Consider the following 19989-nt stretch of genomic DNA (forward strand, 5'->3'; position numbering starts at 1 on the left):
TTTGTAGAGGCTTCTAATTGCAACCAAGTGGTCTATATGTCAGGCGGACTAATTTAATAATGGGCTATTTATGTAAATACCTGGTCAGATTCACTGGTTAACCATCTATGTGGAGTTTGGTTATCAGTTTGTATTTGGTTAATTAATTTAAAAAATACTTAATTACTGTTTGGCTAAACTTTTAAAAAGTACTTTTAAGTGTATTTTTCTTTGCTTTTAAAAAAATAGAAAGGACAGTGGTTGAGTCAACGGATCTCTTGAGAATTAAGATCGAAGAGAAAAACAAGTGATGTGTGGAATAGAAATTAGGGTGGGTTAGAAACTAACAAGCAAACAACTATGAATTAGTTGGACACTTGATAATTCTAACCGAATAGCAAGAAAGAAGAGTTAATTCAAGTAATTAAAGCACATTCATTAACATCAAGAACAGCCAAAGATAACTTGACACTAATTTAGATTATACTCCATCAACAGAACAAACCAAGAGAAATAGAGATCTCATACAAGAATCACCCAGCTATGGTGTAATTCAAGATAAAACTAAGCTAGTAATTGGTATTTGGGCTAACAATTACCAAAGAAAATTTACTTACTTGCACAGACGTGCTTACACCAAATCATATTAGTTTAACATCATTAAAAAGTTCATTCCATCTAATCTCAAAATATTTTAAGAAGGTGCAAGGTCTATTGAAAAAAAAAGCTGACACGTCCATCAGTTACACGTAATAATAGCAAAGAATTCAAAAACACCAAAAACAAGGTACTAAATTAAAGCAAAAGCACAAAGATCAAAGATTATTTATATGTTCTAAAAGACCAAATTTCTTTCTCCACAGCCAAATGGATTAACCTGCATGAAAAGAAACCAAATGATTATAGTGAGAAAGATGTGGTTTCACTTTTATATATCAAATAAACTCTTCAACTTCAGCATTATTTTCCATTCAAATTCTTGTCTAAATTCTTATTTTCCTTATAGTACAATTAAATATGTTATTCAATATTCAAAGTGGGGAGTCACCCAAGAGCAAGATGGGGAGTTCTTGGAGGGAAGGATGCCGAGAGTCTATTGGAAACAGTCTCTCTACCCCAGGGTAGGGGTAAGGTCTGCGTACACACTACCTTCCCCAGACCCCACTAGTGAGATTATACTGGGTTGTTGTTGTTGTTGTTGTTGTTGTTGTAATATTCAAAGTTAGGAGACTGTCTAGTTAATTTTCATGCATGTAAAACCAGTACTTATTTGAGCTTTATATATTTGGGGTGCGGCCCTTAATTCCCCGGACCTTACATGAACGTGGGATGAACGTGGGATGCCTTATGCATGGGGTTGTGCTTTTTCTTATTATTATATTTGGAAATTTATACTAATTAATTAGAAGAAACATAAGAATGAAGTGTTTGAGAGAAAGACATACTGAGTTCAGTCAAGGTGAGGAGACTTCTTGTCAGAAGACAATAATGAATCATAATTAGAAGGCTGCATTCCTTCCATCATATTGAGTTGAAGCATATTTCTTGCATAATATTGCTGAAAAGCATTGTAATCTTGCTCTTGCCCTGCTGCTGGCATCATGCTTAGTTCCTGCAACCTCTCATTTTCTGCTATCTGCACAAAAAATATACCAAATTCAGTCTATGAATTAATTCGATTTGACTCTGCCTTATTCTTTTCTAAGATCAAAGTGGATTAATATCTCGAGTGGCATTTAAAAAGTACTACATTTTTAGAATAAAAAGGACCGCCCAGTGCACAAAGCATCCGGCATTTATACAGGATCCGGGGAAGGCCGCACGTCAAGAGAATAAGAGGGATACAACATGAAGACTTCCCAAGAGGTTACCCTCGCCTAATTTCAAAGTTCTAATAGGATCCGACGCGTTAGTGTTGGTATATTTTTAGAATGGCAAGTGAAATAAAATAGAATAGTAAGTTACACCAACATTATTATGTACGGTCAAGACCGATTGAGTCAGTCGTACGGGCTGGTCGAGACGATAATGCTTCGATCAAAGGGTATCTGCATGACAAGCTCGGTCGAGGTCCAAAGTAAGGGCGTCGAGCTTCGAGCTCTAAGACCGATCAATGACAAACTCGGTATCATTATCGAGCTCATATCCAAATCGAACTACGAGGCAAAGCGGAGATTATCGAAGATGCATAGACCGACCAACACTCACCCCGAATATCGAGACCCCAAGTCAGAATCGAGCTCGAACCAAGGCCGAGGGCTCGATCCAATACCGAGCTCGAGCCAGTATCGAGCTCGCAGACAAGAGCCGTTACAACCGCACTATGGGAGAGAATCTTGGCGTAAATCAAGGAAAAGATAATTTATCGTGGGTTCTCCACTATATATTTTTTGTTATAGATAAAGTAGGATCTTTCTAACATAAGGGGGGGATTTCAACACATTTGGGGGAATTACGTTGCCTTGTTCATCAATATTTTCTTTTTCTCTGCCTTATATTTCGTTCCATTTGCCAAGAATATAGATATTTTCATTTCACTCTACAATTTGTATCAAGTTATATCACGTGTCCTTAGAACCATACACAAATTTAACTCTATCCGATTTTTCGGATAAACAGTTTGGCGCCCACCGTGGGGCTAAGGATAACAGTGGTTATTTGATACAAATCTGAAAAAGCACGCCATTGTGTTCTACGCTTGTTTCCGAAAATATCTTGAATTTCGGATTAGCAACGACTAACTATCAATCAAATGGCTTCACCAATCGACAATGGAGCCAGTCTTCAAGATGAAAACAATAACTTGACACCGAGTACCGAAAGACTACTTATAAACGCCGTTGGAGTTCGAATCAGAGCGCCGATAGATATCAATTCGCATGTAGCCATTGAGGCAAACCTACGTGCAGAACCCGAAAATAGCATTCATGGTGGCACTCGGTCTGCAGCTCGAGATACCCATAACGTCGAGGAAAACGACGTTAGCTTGCGTATGATTTTCGAAATGTTGCAAGCCCAACAAGCAGCAAAATCTCAATTGCAGAGCCAAACACAGCTACAAAGCAGGCCGAAGCCCAATCCTCTTCGAGAAATCACCCACAGAACGGAGCCAGCCATAGTAAAGTCAAATGAGCAATAATCGGGGACTACTCCCGAAATTGCTAAATTGCTCGAGGAACTCACAAAGCAAGTCGAAGCCAACGATAAAAAAGTAGAAACATATAACTCTAGGGTCGATCAGATCCCGGGGGATCCACCAATGATAAAAGAGTTGGATTCTAAAAAATTCGTGCAGAAACCTTTTCCCTCGAGAGCGGCCCCAAAACCAATCCCCAAAAAATTTCGTATGCCCGAAATACCCAAATATAACGGAATGACCGATCCCAACGAGCACGTCACTTCTTACACGTGTGCCATCAAAGGCAATGATTTGGAAGATGATGAGATCGAATCGGTGTTATTGAAAATATTCGGTGAAACCCTGTCAAATGGGGCAATGGTATGATATCATAATTTACCATCTAACTCTATTTATTCTTTTGCTATGCTTGCAGATTGCTTCATAAAAGCACATGCCGGAGCCATAAAGGTCGAGACCAGAAAGTCGGACCTGTTCAAGGTAATACAAAAAGATAACGAGATGCTAAGGGAGTTCGTATCTCGTTTTCAAATGGAACGAATGGATCTGCCACCAGTCACAGACGATTGGGTTGTTCAAGCTTTCACTCAAGGTCTAAACGAGCGGAGCTCGATAGCTTCACGGCGGCTGAAGAAAAATATAATCGAGTACCCAGTTATTACTTGGACCGATGTGCACAATCGATATCAATCCAAAATAAGAGTCGAAGATGACCAGTTGATTTCTAGGTCCGTTACTAAAAGAACTACCAAGCAAAGGTCGACCAGAGATCGATACCGGCCATATAGCGAAAATCCTCCAAACCCTTGTCTCATAAAATGGCAATCAACTACCAAGTGATTGGAACGTGTAACACCTAAAATGATACTACTGCTGAGTATCTGAGGCCTCTTTAAAATCAACCTCGAATACTGGGGGCTTTATCATTGAACATATCTGTGATGATTATCAAGTTTGGTGCAAAGAAAGTTACTTCGTTATTTCATGACAAACAGTGTCTCGACAGGAAACGTTGTAAGAGCCAAGTAGTCAAAACAAACTATGTTTACGTAGTTGGCCCGAGCCCTGACACAAAACATGAACACATGTATAATGACTTGCAAAGAAAGCCCTCTTCTTTACCGATATCCTATATCCAAGATTTATTATGCAAACAGGATCGAGTTCGAGCAAGCAATCACTCGATCACTAAGCCTACAAACTACTTTTATTTCGAATTCGAGCAAGCACTCACTCTATCACTAAGACTACGGGCTACTTTTATTTTCGAGTTCGAGCAAGCACTCACTCGACCATTACGCCTAAGGGCTACATTACATCGAGTTCGAATCATTCACTCAACTTCTAAGCCTATGGGCTACTTTCATTTTGAGTTCGAGCAAGCACTCACTCGACCATTACGCCTACGGGCTACATTACATCGAGTTCGAATCATTCACTCGACTACTAAGCCTACAGGCTACTTTTATTTTCGAGTTCGAGCAAGCACTCACTCGACCATTATACCTACGGGCTACATTGCATCGAGTTCGAATCATTCACTCGACTGCTAAGCCTACGAACTACTTTTATTTCGAGTTCGAGTAAGCACTCACTCGACCATTATGCCTACGAGCTACATTACATCGAGTTCGAATCAGTCACTCGACTACTAAGCCTACGAGCTACTTTTATTTTCGAGTTCGAGCAAGCACTCACTCGACCATTACGCCTACGGGCTACTTTTATTTCGAGTTCGAGCAAGCACTCACTCGACCATTACGTCTACGAGCTACAATACTTCGAGTTCGAATCATTCACTCGACTACTAGGACTACGTGCTACTTTTATTTTGAGTTCGAGCAAGCACTCACTCGACCATTATGCCTACGGGCTACATTACATCGAATTCGAATCATTCACTCGACTACTAAGCCTACGGGCTACTTTTATTTCGAGTTCGAGCAAGCACTCACTCGACCATTACGCCTACGGGCTACATTACTTCGAGTTCGAATCATTCACTCGACTACTAAGTCTACGGGCTACTTTTATTTCGAGTTCGAGCAAGCACTCACTCGACCATTATGCCTTCGGGCTATATTACATCGAGTTAGAATCATTCACTCGACTACTAAGCCTACGGGCTACTTTTATTTCGAGTTCGAACGAGCACTCACTCAACTATTATGCCTACGGGCTACATTACTTCGAGTTTGAATCATTCACTAAGCCTACGGGCTACTTTTATTCCGAGTTCGAGCAAGTACTCACTCGACCATTATGCCTACAGGCTACATTACTTCGAGTAAAATTACTCATTTATTCGAATTCAAACGAACACTTGAGTATTTAAGGCTGAAGGATGTTCGAGCCCGATAAAGCAAAGAGGACTACCCACAAGGCCCGAAGGCAACCGAGATTAAAATCAAACTATCTATTTAGCTTGAAAGGCTATTTTTCTTCAAAAGGAAGAAAGATTTATATTTACAATTTTTTTGTACAAAGGCGGCAACTCTGCCAAAAGGAAGTTCTTTATACAAAAACCGAAAGCGGTATCAAAAGAACATAGCAAACGACCTAAGGCCCTAAATGACTCAATCTTCAGCGGAGGCCGTATTCTCGGGATCGTCCTCATCTTCAGACTCCCGAGTCATCGGAGTCCTCCTCAAGAAAGGCCAGCCTTCGAGCTTTGTTCTCCTCCACCCTGGCGGCTTCAATTTCGACCCCAATATCAAAGCCCTGAGCTCTGACCTCCTCGAGAGCTTCTCTCCGAGCTTGCCATTTTGCATGTTCGACCATGCTCTTAGCTTTGGCTTGGTTAACCTCAACATCGATCCTAAACTGAGCCACTTTGGCATCAGCTCTTTTATTGGCCTCGATCACCTCAGATATGGCCACTTCAAGTTCTTTAGTCAAATCTGCTTTATCAGAAGTGGCCAAATCCAACCGATGCTGAAGCTCTTTCATCTTTTCGATCAGCCCCGAAGCATTTTCTTTCGCAGATCGAAGTTGGGCATCAGACAACTCCAACTGAGCTTGAACGACTTCCTTTTTCAAGGAAAGGATATCCATATAATTTTTAAATTCTTCTGTCTCGGCCAGTAGTGCATCTACCTATGAGTTAAGCCTCCCAATCTTCTCGATCCTCTGCTGAACCTGCAGAATCGGATTGTTGGTGGTTATCTCTTTTTCATATTCACTATCATGGAACATTCGGAATACCTGCTCAGCCATCTTCTCATGCTCTTCCCGAGCCGTTGTCAAATCTGCTCGAAGTTTTTCACTAAGGAGCTTGTACGAGTCACTCTTCTCAGTAAGGCTCCGAACCTCGACATCATGCTCCTCCCGGATTCGAAGAAAGACCTCGTGATGCAACACCGAAGCCTAAAAACAAAAGGAGAAATATTATAATTACCTACAACTATGTGTAAAAGAAGCGGCAAAAATGCCATCAGAGTTACCCGATTCAAAGCATGTTGGGCCTCGTTGAAGAGACAGTCGGGCCTCACCGCATTCATCACTGATTAATCTTCTTCAGTCACCAAGGACCGAAGGTAACTGGAAATCCCCACAGGGGAAGAAAAAATTCGGGTATCCTCAGGTACGGAGAGCACTATCTTCCGCCTTCGGTCGGGCTCGATACTCGGGGTCGGGAATCGGTCCACCAGTATATGAATCGATGAAGGCTCGGTAGAACCCGACCACAACACTTTTTTGGGTACCGACATTCTACCAAAATTGGTAACCTCCTCCGATGCACCTAACTCGAGCCCCTCCAGAAAACCATGGATATCGGTCGACTCCTGAATCCCCTCATAGGACCGATCCTCCAACATGATGGCCTCTCAAATCATGGCATCCGAAATCTGAGGGGATCCGCCAATGTCAACTATCCCGAACTCATCCCTTGAAATATCTTCTACTGCCCGAGAAGACCCACCCTCGGTATCCCTTTCAATCATCTTAGCTCGAGAAGGGATAATCTCGGCTTCTTTTTGTTCTGGGATTATGGCCAAGGTTCCCTGATTTGCTTCCACCAAATTGGAAGACTGTTGAATCACAACATTATCCCGTATGCAGGCTAAATTATCCTCTCTTTCTTCGGGCTCGTCCCTTAAATGGCGGGACACTTCCGAAGACATAACACCAGAGCCCGATACGCCTTTTCTCTTCCTTTCTTTTACCTGCTTCAGGGTAGGAACTTCTTCGCCATCAGATGGGGCCCTCATGACTACATCTTTCCCGAGTCCTACAAAGGGGAAAAGGGAGATTTACCATACAAACCGATGAAGAGACAAATCGACAAAAAGTTTTACCATGACTGCGGGCCTCCCACCGACCCTTTGATAATTCGACCCAAGCACGCTCGGAGTACGGTCTCTGCAACACCAGACTTTTGACCCATTGATTAAGATCCGGGATCAGTTCCGGCATTCGAGCTACGGCTGTGATAAGAAAAGAAAAATAGATCAACAAAATAAAAGACAATTACAAAATCAAAACGGGCAAAGAGAAATATTTACTCACGGCTCATATTCCATTTCTCGAGAAATGACAAGTCATCGGCAGGGATCAGGTCAAAGGTTTTGATTCGAACAAAACGGCCCATCCAACCTCGATCCCGAGTCTCGTCTATGCTTGAGAATGGACCTTTGGTTGCTCGGCGAGCAAGCTTGATCAACCCTCCTCGATAAAGTCGGGGACTGTAAAGGTGCATAAGATGATCGAGGGTGAAGATACGCCCCTCGACCTTGCTCGAGAAAAATCGAAGAAGAATCACTATCCTCCAAAAGGAATGGTGGATTTGGTCGAGGGTCACATCGTACCTCTTACAGAAGGCAACGATGATAGGGTCTAGAGGTCCCAACGTGAAAGGATAAATATAAACACTTAAGAACCCTTCGACGTGGGCAGTAATTGATTCATCGGGCGATGGGATTACTACGAGTTTATTATCCCAGTTGCATTTTTGTATGACTTTATCGAGAAATTTTTCGATAATTAAACATTGGTACCTCGACATCGGCTCATACCGACCCGGTATCGGAGAAGTGGGGAGGGGCTCTTCCACATCCTCGCCACCAGCAGGTCGAGATGAAGAAGCGGTCTCTTTTTGCGAAACAGTTTTAGATATTTTTTCCATTTAAAATTCCGTGAACAAAGAACGGGAGTATTTGGCGTTTTAAGAAAGAGCTTGCAGTAAAACTCACAGATTATGGAAGATTGAAGACGTAAAAGTGATGAATGGTGGAAGGAAAGGCTATTTATATATTGAAGCAATGGCGGTTCAATATCAGTGGTCGCCGACCACCGTCTGACACACATTAAATGCCCTGGTAAAACTGAACCGATGGGACAGCTATCACGTACGTCATGCTCGGGATCGATGAAAACGCCAGCATATATCTGATCGAGTTGTTGGGAAATCATATTGTTTCTCGCCACATCTTTTTCCGAGAAACGAGGGGACTATCTGTGTACGGTCAAGACCGATTGAGTCAGTCGTACAGACTGGTCGAGACGATAATGCTTCGATCAAAGGGTATCTGCATGACAAGCTCGGTCGAGGTCCGAAGTAAGGGCGTCGAGCTTCGAGCTCTAAGACCTATCAATGACAAGCTCGGTATCATTATCAAGCTCATATCCAAATCAAACTACGAGGTAAAGCGGAGATTATCGAAGATGCATAGACCGACCAACACTCATCCCGAATATCGAGACCCCAAGGCAGAATCGAGCTCGAACCAAGGCCGAGGGCTCGAACTAATACCGAGCTCGAGCCAGTATCGAGCTCGCAGACAAGAGCCGTTACAACCGCACTATGGGAGAGAATCTTGGCGGAAATCGAGGAAAAGACAATTCATCATGGGTTCTCCACTATATATTTTTTATTATAGATAAAGTAGGATTCCTCTAATATAAGGGGGGATTTCAACACATTTGGGGGAATTACGTTGCCTTGTTCATTAACATATCATTTTTTTCTGCCTTATATTTCGTTCCATTTGTCAAGAATATAGATATTTCCATTTCACTCTATAATTTGTATCAAGTTATATCACATGTCCTTAGAATCATACACAAATTTAACTCTATCCGATTTTTCCGGTAAACAATTATTAAACTAGAATAGCAAGAAAGAAAACAAGAGTTAATTCATTTTTTTTGTTATCTTATTCTTAGGTCTAGTGGACAGATTTGGCCAGTGAAATTTGAGAAAGGCTTGTTTCTTCAGTTAAAAGACCAAAAAAGCTTCAATACCTTTTCCTGCCAATCGTAGTATGCCTTTGAAATCAAGATTAATATAAAAACTTCTTCAGCTTTTAAGTAAATGTTGATTTATCTTCGGACAAACAAACAAATTACGTACTTTAGCTGATGTACGTGTCTGACAAGAAGGTTTGGTCAGATGTCAGCACTCTCCACTTACAACCCGAGATGTGGGTTTGAGTCACCAAAATGAGCAATAGCTCCAACAAAAGGGATCAAAGGGGAGGAAAATTTAAAAAAAAACTGATGTGTCTAATATAAAGGGACAAGTTTACTAAATATTTCCGGGGTTTTAGGCCTCTATAATTTTTTACAATGTTGAAATTAAAAAAATAACTTTTTGATCTCTTACGTGTAAAAGATAAATCTATCATGTGTAAAAACAAATCTCTTATGCGTAAAAAAAAAAAAGACGGAATCATAGAACTAAAAATAAGTTTGTAATAGATCACAAAATCATTTGACCTGACGAATATATATATGTGGGGTCAGCCTCATTAAATAAAAGAGAAAAAAAGAACTAAAGGAAAAATGTGATTGGTGGAAAAGAAAGCAATGTTAGGCGGCAATTAGTTTTGATGGAACAATTGATTTTGGTTATGCAAACATTCTGATTGGTTGGTTCAACGGTGGAGGCTTATATATAAGGAGCTTCTATTCCCTTATTCCAATATATAAGGAGCTTCTATTCCCTTATAAGGAGTTATGCAAATTGAGAGAAGCTAACATAGGGTTAGATTGAGTAATCAACGTAGTGTAGTCTTTGAGATAAATAGTGAATGGAAAGAATATTATAGTGAAGTATATAAAATAAAAAATATTATTTTTTTTGAAGTTGTAATAGTTTCTTGCCACTATCAAGTTGTAATATTATAGTGGTAATATTGCTTTGCTCTGGTATTATATTTTACCCCGTTAAAAAATTTGGTGTCGTAACTCTTTTGTGATATTATTATTTATCGTGGATATTATTCCTGGGTGAGATATTATTTTTTCCAACAATATAAGCCAAGAAAGGAAGTACCTTTGATCTAAGAAATGCATTCTCTTGTTCCAGTTGAATTTCCTATAAGAAGAGCATGCATGTTCAAGGATGAAAATGAGTGAGTATTTATCAATAAAGCATAATCAGAAACATTAAGAGTCTACTAAGAAAAAGCAAACAAGTTTCAAGAAAATAACCCTCTTCTGCAAATTCTCAGTCTCAGCTAGTATCCTTTCATGCTGCTCAAGAAAAACAAGTAATATGGATAAGATCATTGAATTTTCCACTCTATAATCAGGGAAAATTATTTGATATAACTACAAATGCTTACAGTTCTGGTACACTTATAAGAAAACATAAGATTTCAAATTAAGTAAGAAGTACCATGGTGTGACAATAGCGGTCGAAGTGAATAAATAATATGAGAGATTATAATTCAAATATCAACATAGATAAAAAAAAATGCTAAGAAATGTTTTCTTATTTATTTAATCCTTAATACGTTAAGTTACTCTATATTTAGCAGGTACTCGATCAAACAGTGGAGGTGCACACGCTATAAGACATAGTTATTAGAAGAAAAATATAAGGGAGGAGTGTTTTCCCTAATTAATGTAAACATTAACCCTGAAAGTTGAAAGACCTAAAATTATATGTTTTTTCAAAAAAGACACAGAAATTGAAGGAAATAATTTGACAAAGCCATTATACCTTTTTTGACCTAATTCTTGTAAGGCCTCGTTCAAGTCTGTTCTCCAACTGCTTCAGTTCCCTCACATTCAAAGAGCTCACTCCTTCACCTACCAAATGTCTGGACTTGAAAAAATGTTTTTGCATTAAATTTTTCAGTAAATACACCATTTAACAATATTTATTTTCTTCTTGTGATGTGCGTAGAAAAAAAATATATTTGGAAGGCAGAAATAGTTGCAAAATCTTCTGCAAGCTATTCAGTCATGAAATCACCTGTTTGTGTTTTGCATCAATTGTATCTGTTGGCGCAGCTTCTTTGATTCTTGTTGGTAAAACTGAAAACATATTTAAAAGAAGAAAAAAAAGACACAAGAAAAGGAAAAAAATAAATGAGACATGACGGGCTATTTTTATTGGGTCACTCCTCTGGTTATGATAGAAGGAACCGAGAGAAATAGGAATCCAGTTTATCAAAAGATTTCAAAATGGAAGAACAAGTTCTTTTGCTCGCCTCTATATTTAAAGGGATGTAAGCACTTCAATCGCTAGGGGGTGAGATTCATTGGCTTGCATTTCCTTCTAGCACTACAAAAAGCTTTGGTATTACTGTTATGCTGCAAGATTTTCCCCTTAGGCCGACTATAACAAGCTCGCGACTCTAATAGAAAAGGTTTTTGGTCTCCATGGCCGCTTTAGTCAACGTACACAAGAATATCCTATTTCTTTTAACATTACATGATACTAATCTAAGGGGATAGTCGATAGTTTAGTTTCTTTTAGGAATTAAACAGTCTAAAAGGCATATGATGACATGTTTTTATAGTTAATTACCTGTGCATTGAGCTCTTGAGTAGTGTAGGCACTAGAGGTTTCTGCGGTTGCCTTCTTGTACCGTTCTATTGTTGCCTTTATGCTGTATATATCAAACAGTTTTAGCAGTTTTATTCGATAACTAACAGTTAAAATCTACTACAAAAATAAAACAAATTGATATACACATATCAAAAGATAAAATTTAAAATATATCCCAACTCGGAATTTTTCGAGAGTAGACCATATTTCTGGTAACTCTAATTTAATAGTACATAATTGAGAGGAGTTTATTGAATCCGTCACCAATACTAGACCAAGTTAGAAAAAATGTTCGAAAATGCACCTAGTAGTCATATTCTCTTTACTATAAAACTAATAAGCTTGAATATTATTTATATTTCTCTACATAACTTTAATATTTGGCTGAAACGACTTAAATAGAATGTTGTGGATAGTAAAAATTCATTGAACTACACCCACTAGCTTCTTCGAGATTGAGGCATATCAAAACTCCCCAATGTATCTTGTCTAACATGGTATCAGAGCAGACTGTTTGGCTCATCAAAAAGAATTAAGCCCCAAGGTAATGAGCATGTTGAAAATTTAATTAAGTAAATAAAAATATGTTGTATCTAACAGTTTAAACTTTTAGATGAGATGGCCACAGTGATTTCATATTATATTTTTCTACGTAACTTGATGGGTATTTATTGAATAAGTCAATATATTAATATGTCTTTCAAAATCATATGGAGTTATGGAAGGACCATAAATGCTGCTCTACCCTCATAATTCTTACTTGCCCTTTATTTTATTACTTCACTAAAAACTATTACTTTTCAATCTAAAAATTGCAGTCAAACCTTATACGACGAAACCCTTATTCCTATAAGGTGCAAGTCTTATCTCGGAATATCACAAAATTAAGAGAATAGAAGAAGGAAAATATCATACGTTTTCTAGAAATCTTAATTATTCGTGATATTAAATAGCACATAAAACTCTAAAAGAATTGTAAAGAAGTTGTAAAACTGGATTAAACGAAAATTTTAATATAGTAAGGTAAACATGCGGATTACCAATCAACAATTTGCTTTAACGTAAGTCAAGTGTAAAAACACTTAACAAGTTCTCTTCTTAAACAGAAAGAAAATTGAAACAAATATATAGATGTGAAGACCAAGTATATTATATTTATAGGAATAACAAACTCAAACAAGAAGGAATCATGTATAGTGGGAATTGAATTGACAAAAAGGTGCATTATTTCAAGTCCTTATCAATGATGGAAAGAAGACATTTCTTTATTTTCTTCTCCATTAATTCAAATTCACTTTTCTTTTGGTATATGTTGCACGGACTATTCAAAATATTGTTTCACCCGTATCGGATCCTTCGAAAATACAGTCTTTTGGAGGATCCAACACGCATTTGGCGACAATTTCGGAGACTGCAAGCAATCGTAGTTTTTAGTTAGTATTATTTATTTATTGGTTAATGCATATACTATATAAAAGGAACCCAAGTACCAAAATTTGCCATATGCATGCAAGGGAAAAATCCCTAGAGAAATACGCCATGCATCATTTTCTCTTATCACAAATATAGGTCAAAACCTGAACTTAGCTTGTGAAATAATTTGCTTTCACCAAAAAGGAAAAACCAAAGCTAAAGAAGCTTTTACAGAAATAAGCTACAAATAGAAAATAAACAACCCCTGGAACCAGAAGTTAGCAAACAATGAAAGTGAAAAGAAATCAGAAGGCATTGCAAAGGTAAACTGTAGTTCTTGATACCTCTTTATGCTATGCCCTTTGTCTTTTATATTTATATTGATAGATTGACGTCCATTTTCTTGTTTGTGTTCTTTAGATATTTTTACCTTGTTATTGGACTTTCAAAGACTAATTTAGCTTGCTGTTTAACATATATGTCTAAATTCTTTCTGCATACCGAGGCTGAAACACTGAGAACTAACTAGCATATAACTACTACTCTTTCATTCCTCTATAACTTTCTTTTTAGCTGTTGTTGCCACGTTATTAAGCCAAGTAGCCAACATATAAAAGGAAATGATGAAGTCAGACGTCGAAGTTCGAGGGAGCAAAATTTCTACAAAGAGGCTCCAAAGGATTGGTTGGGGCTGAAGCGGACCTAGAGTGCCGAGAGCTGTTCGACCGAACCCACTAGCTTCGGTTCCAACTCTGTATTTATTTTAAAAAATTTATTGAATATATAACTTATTAAAATTTTGAATCCATAAGTTTGAAATTCTAGCTCCGCCCCTGGGTCAGACGTGGGTGGAGCGGGGGATTTGCATATTATTTAACTTTACATGAATTTATGTTAGTGTAGCATCGACTGAAAACTGGCGTGGAGTTCAATACATAGGCTATAATTGATGATGTAAAAATTCTTCACACCGGGTCATGAGTTAAATCCATTTTGAAAACTTACCCCGAAAAGTAAGCAAATATTAATAACCTAGTCCAAACACAAAGCAGTCAGAAAACAAATTTTGGTTACAAAACTATTAGGGAACTCTAATTGGTGTATTAGTACATCAGATCCAAGTACTTTGAGACTATTTGAAAAATTATTCATGAAATATATGAAAACAAGCTTATACCATTCTCTTGAGTAATTCATCATCAACAACACATAAACACTTGACTGTTGTACAGAGATGTTCTTGTAATTTCTTTTCTTTTAGTAATTACTATTATAATTTTTTTAAAGTATTATGAATCCATTTAGAGTTGAAGCATCTTAAACTTGTGAGCAGAGAATTCCTTGGAATCAGTGTATATATCATTCTATCATGCTTTATTGTCTAGGCTTCTGGTAGTTAGCTAGGAACATACACAAACGTACTATAACTCTCTCTCACTATATGAGACAAGGTTATTATTCGTAGAGTTAAAAGAAGTTCTTTTATCTCAATTTTTTCACACAGCCTTTTAAATATTTTAAATTGTTAATTATTGTAACTTATTGTAATTTTTAGGTATTTTTTAAATGTAAATTTTATTTAAAAATTCTATGTCCAAATTCAAACTGAAAATTAGATAGTTTAACCCTCCTACTCCGGCGTGGTGTATAAATTTGAGTGTAAAATCTGCTAAAATTGTAAGAAATAGTAGATTCGAACACATAACTTTGAAAATTTAATGGATCCTACAGAGCTTAAGTTTTGAATCAGCCTCTGGTCAGCAAAAGGATTTACGAAAAGGAGAAATGAAAATACAACCATTAGATGACAAATCTAGCAAATTAAGCATGAGATGAATATATATATACCCTAGCTAGCTCCCATTCTCCCAATAAGAATAAAAAAAAGCATATATACACAAAAAAACAGATGTAGAAAATTTACTTGGTATTAGAGTATTCATAGACGCGGCCACGGGTGGAGAAAACAATGAGAGCAATCTCAGCATCACAGAGAACTGAGAGTTCGTAAGCTTTCTTCAGCAGTCCATTTCTCCTTTTGCAGAATGTCACTTGCCTGTTTGTGTTGTTTTCTATCCTCTTTATCTCAATCTTTCCTCTCCCCATCCTAAACAAAATTACAACTTTTTTTCATTCTTTTATATATTTACAGATCAGAAAAAATAGTAGATGTTCAAGATAACCTTTTTAATTCTGACACTTATAATATGGAGAATGAAGAGGAAATCAAAATTGTATTCATTGCTAACATATAAAAGAAAAAGAATATATACCTCCGTTTTCGATGTAATAACAATTACTACCATCCAAAGAAATATCCTTGTAGAAGATCCAATTAGAAGAACAAAAGTAGGGTTTCTCTCCATTTTATTTCTCAAAAAACATCAAATATGACTTAAGTTGCCGGAACTCTACGAATGTTGCTGCACCCGTATCAAATCCTCCAAAAATACATTACTTTTTTGAAGGATGCAAGACACGCGGCGATGTTTTCGGAGATTCCAAGATACATGGAGATTCCAAGATACATAAAATGTGACTATATGCAATTGCATATATAGTTTGATTAATCTCGTGCAAAAAAATATGGCAACACAAGAGAAGAATTGTTTTAGGAAACTTTTTTGCGATACAAAATTATTAAGATAAAGGTGAATGGTTTTCGAAAGGCAAAACTCCTGACAAGTGGGAGAGAATTCGAAAGTTTGTAAAACCAAAAAAAAAAAAAAAAAAAAAACGTTTGAGCTTTCATATAAGAAAATTCAACAATTTCTGGAAATATAGCAGCAGATCTAAATATTGACAAAGTGCTACACGTACGATACTTGAATTTGCCATAAAGAACAGAGATAAAAACGTTTCAGACACTGCAAAAAATGTAAGGAAATTAATGGGATAAACAAAGTAAAACTATATAGTACATACTATAATTTTCCATTTTCCTATAATATAAATTTTGTAGTTTTTCATTGGAAAGATGAGAGCATATGCTAAGAAAAACATAAACAGACCTGACTATCTTCAATGGAAAATATTGCTATTTTCCGGCGACTTTCAAAGCCCTTTCCGAAAGTCACACGAATTCCAAAAACTAAAGCTAGTCTTGATCAAATTTACACCCCTTCTTTTTAAACACCTTAGGAATGAGAAAAGAAACTCTTTACTAAATATCTTTGTATATAGTCTTAGCTTAGATATGACTTCAAAATGTGAAAGGAAAAGAGATTAAGAGATAGCAGCTGGCAAAGAAAATGACATTGAAAGCAAAGTTTTCTAGTTATAAACCAGACGTGGTGTTGTGGTCTGTTTCTTATTTGCAGCTTTGCAAACCAAAAATAGCATAGGGTTTTGCTCTTTTTTCAACTTCACTAATTTTCCCTACGTTGCTTTTTCTCTACATAAGTAAAGAATTTAAATTCTATGTACAAATTTAGCACCTCTTTGTCTTAAGCATGTAATTTAAGTTCTATGCACGGATACTGACACGGTAAAATATTATGCACTGAATTTAAATTTTATGCATTGATACTGTTAAATATATTTACATAATTAAATCATTTTGTAAATTAAATTACAAGTAATTAATCTCTATGCTAAACATTAAATTGAAACCTGATAAAAATGGTAACTAATACGTTATATATGTTCCGATTGATAGTGTAAGAAAATCTTTACACTCAATGTATTTCATCATTAACGAATCACTCCTTCCATCCAATTTTAACTGTCGTTTTAGAAATTTTATTCCAAAATAATGGACAATTTAGGTTTTCAAGAATATTTTTGTTAATTGTTTCCAACTATAGCCGTAATATTAAAGAAGTAGTTCTTCCCTTCTTCTTACTAGCTCAATTCTCAAAAGCATTTAATATAGGTAACTTAATAAACTACAACTTGTATTTATTATTTTTCCTAATAGTTGTGTAAAGAGCTAAAGATGCATGATACGGAGGGAGGAAGTAAGATTTTAGATAAGATATATAAGATATTTGGTGGAATCTATGTAGAAGTCACCAAGTATATACCTAAGAAAAAGAGTTGCTAATATTCTCCTCTTTAACTTGTTTTAATTTGAAGTATCGTGTTAGGAGAGAATAAAGATTTCCGAAAGTAAGAACTCTACACTACATATTTCTTGTTTTCTTTTCTTTGGGGGCAGGGGTGTGTGAGATGAGGAGAATATTGCTTTGCATGTTCAACTTCAGTATGTATAAATCGTAAACGATGACATTTCAACTATTATTTGGACAAATTGAAAACATTTATCACGATTTGGTATATTTAATATATCGCGTCTTTTCTATTTTTCTACCCAGGCTGTTAATTGATCATCATAGGAATTTGAAAAAATGTAGCTTCTTGTTTGTTTTTTCTTTTTGGATTTTCTACTCTATCTATGATGCTCGGTATCCGGTAATTATATTGGGCCCCGACTAATTCAGATTCATGTCGCGTAAGATCCATTAAAGGTAAAAGTACTCCTTATCTTTCATTCGCATGCTCGAACACGTGATCTTAATTAGTTAAGGGTGGAGGAATCTCGTCCACCACACCATAATTTTTGGTGGTATAGCTATTGTTTTTAGTTCATTGCAAACGATCAAAGACTGTCGTAAGATGCATCTCAGAGTCTTAAGTTGGATCTCTTAGCCCCAGAATCACACTGCAAATAGTTCACATTGCAAGTAATTCACGTAGTTATAATTAAATCTTTACACTGTCCGTTAGGATCGGGAACTCGGGTAGTGTGGAATATAGCCAAACAACGATATAATGTCAATAACAAAGACAATGAAAGTTGATAACAACGACAATTAAAGTAGATAAAGAAGACACAAATTTAACGTGGTTCGGTCAAAGTGACCTACGTCCACAAGTGGAGATGAGCAATTTACTATAACAATAAGAGTACAAAAGAGAGTACAAAATTAGAGTAAACACTCTAATTAATCCCAAATACCCTAAGAGAATAAACTCACAAGATCACTCCAAAGAAAGGGTTCACACAAGTGCTTCCCAATACTAACTTTCATACAAAACACTCTTAATAAAGGAAGAAAGGAAGAAACAAGAATTGAAGACAAGTCTTGTTGGTATGTCTAAAATGAACTAATGGCCTTCCCTTTTATAAACAAAAAAGTCTTGGCCTCTTAGGTGTAAAAGAAGAGATACAACTTGTACAAATGATGTCCAACACACAATGTAATATTTTTGGGTCCCAAAGAATAGTGCCATCAAAGTCTACACTTTGCAAAGATGTTTATGCTCATGTGAGATGGACTTCATTAGCCAAAATATTGGTCATAATTACACTGCCTAATGCCTATGTTATAAATTAAATGTTATTTATAGTTAACTGTAAATATTGTGCTCTACGTAAGTATTACGTCTAATTTAAGAACTTTTAAACAGTAGTTCTAATTCTAGCATTGTAAAAATATCTTATAGCAGTGAAGTGTTGGTCCTCGACGCAATTTTCCTCTAACTGATAAAATTTTACTTTAGATGGGTAAATTTTGGGACAGTAAAATCTCCAAAAACACAAAGGAAAGTGAAAGAAAGAGGTAAATCCACCGCACAGAATCTAAGAAAGATGCTTCGCATGTTTTGTAACTAGGTAAAAATCTATGAATTGATTCATAGTAAAATGACATCAAATGAGAATTACATGTCAAATCAGTATCTTTCTTTTGTCACATCAGACCTCGCAATCTGAAGTATATCTATGTTAAATTTATTTCCTTCCATTTTCTTTTTTTACTATTTTACTGTCAACTTTTGGCTTCTTAAGAATTATTATGTGATGGTCGCGTTAAATGATCGTTCGGTAGGGTGTATAAGAATAGTATCGAATAAGGTATTAGTAATACTGAAAATAGTAATATTGGAATTAATTATATTTGGATTATTTTTATCCACTATTTGATTTGGTGTATTAAAAATAACATGCATTGCATAGGGGTATATACATGCTTATTCATGTATTAAAAATTATGGTATTATTAATGCCATTATTTGCTATGTATTAGTTTTACGTAGAATTATAGAGTCCATTACTCAAATGGTCACTCAACTATCCCAAATTATCTACTAAAGTCACTTTTCTTTCTTTTGTAATAACAAAGTCACTTAACTATGTCTATAGCACTCAGAAGGTCACTCAACTATATTTTCCAAATTTTGGATTGTCAAATATCTATTTTACCCTCTAAATTATAAACATTTATCTTTATTCTTTTTAAATTTTTAATATTATGATTTTTCCCTTTTTAATTTATATTATGGGCTTACCTATATAATAAATAAATTTTATTTATAAATTAAAAAAATAAAAGAATTTAAGCATATATAATGCTGGAATAACAAAATAATGAGCAAATTAATTAGAATAATTTGTTCGTAATAATTTTAGTATTAACAACAAAAATTTAAAAATTTATTTACACAATTGAGAATGAAAGAAAATAAAGGTTGTAAAATATATATTCCATGCACGTAATATAAAAATAATTATTTAAATAAAGGTATTTTTATAATATACATTATATATGGTTGAAATTTATGCTCAAGTATATTATTATTCCGTCATTATATGAGCTGAAAACTAATTTTTTATTTTTATTTTATAAATAAAATATATTTTTCTATAGGTAAGTCCAGAATGTGGATTAAAAAG

At 36.1% G+C, this 19989-nt stretch overlaps 1 protein-coding gene across 3 annotated transcripts; it reads right to left on the reverse strand.

Moving 5' to 3' along the window:
- Nucleotides 1–444: 444 nt before the first annotated feature.
- On the reverse strand, nucleotides 445–16536 carry LOC107796724 (agamous-like MADS-box protein AGL11). Of its 3 annotated transcripts, none has more exons than XM_016619520.2 (9): nucleotides 16325–16536; nucleotides 15238–15420; nucleotides 11880–11961; nucleotides 11322–11383; nucleotides 11067–11166; nucleotides 10553–10594; nucleotides 10395–10436; nucleotides 1425–1615; nucleotides 445–856 (listed from the first exon to the last, which is right to left on the reverse strand). In XM_016619520.2, exons 2-8 carry the CDS (start codon nucleotides 15417–15419, stop codon nucleotides 1430–1432), a joined length of 696 nt encoding a protein of 231 aa, XP_016475006.1. In that variant the 5' UTR covers nucleotide 15420; nucleotides 16325–16536; the 3' UTR covers nucleotides 445–856; nucleotides 1425–1429. The 3 variants fall into 3 exon arrangements, with proteins under 3 accessions (XP_016475006.1, XP_016475007.1, XP_016475009.1); XM_016619521.2 differs by lacking the exon at nucleotides 16325–16536 and adding an exon at nucleotides 15587–15995; XM_016619523.2 differs by lacking the exon at nucleotides 10553–10594 and having other exon boundaries at nucleotides 16325–16535.
- Nucleotides 16537–19989: the final 3453 nt, after the last annotated feature.

The sequence above is a fragment of the Nicotiana tabacum genome, chromosome 4 (genome assembly GCF_000715075.1).
Source record: "Nicotiana tabacum cultivar K326 chromosome 4, ASM71507v2, whole genome shotgun sequence".
Classification (NCBI taxonomy): domain Eukaryota; kingdom Viridiplantae; phylum Streptophyta; class Magnoliopsida; order Solanales; family Solanaceae; genus Nicotiana; species Nicotiana tabacum.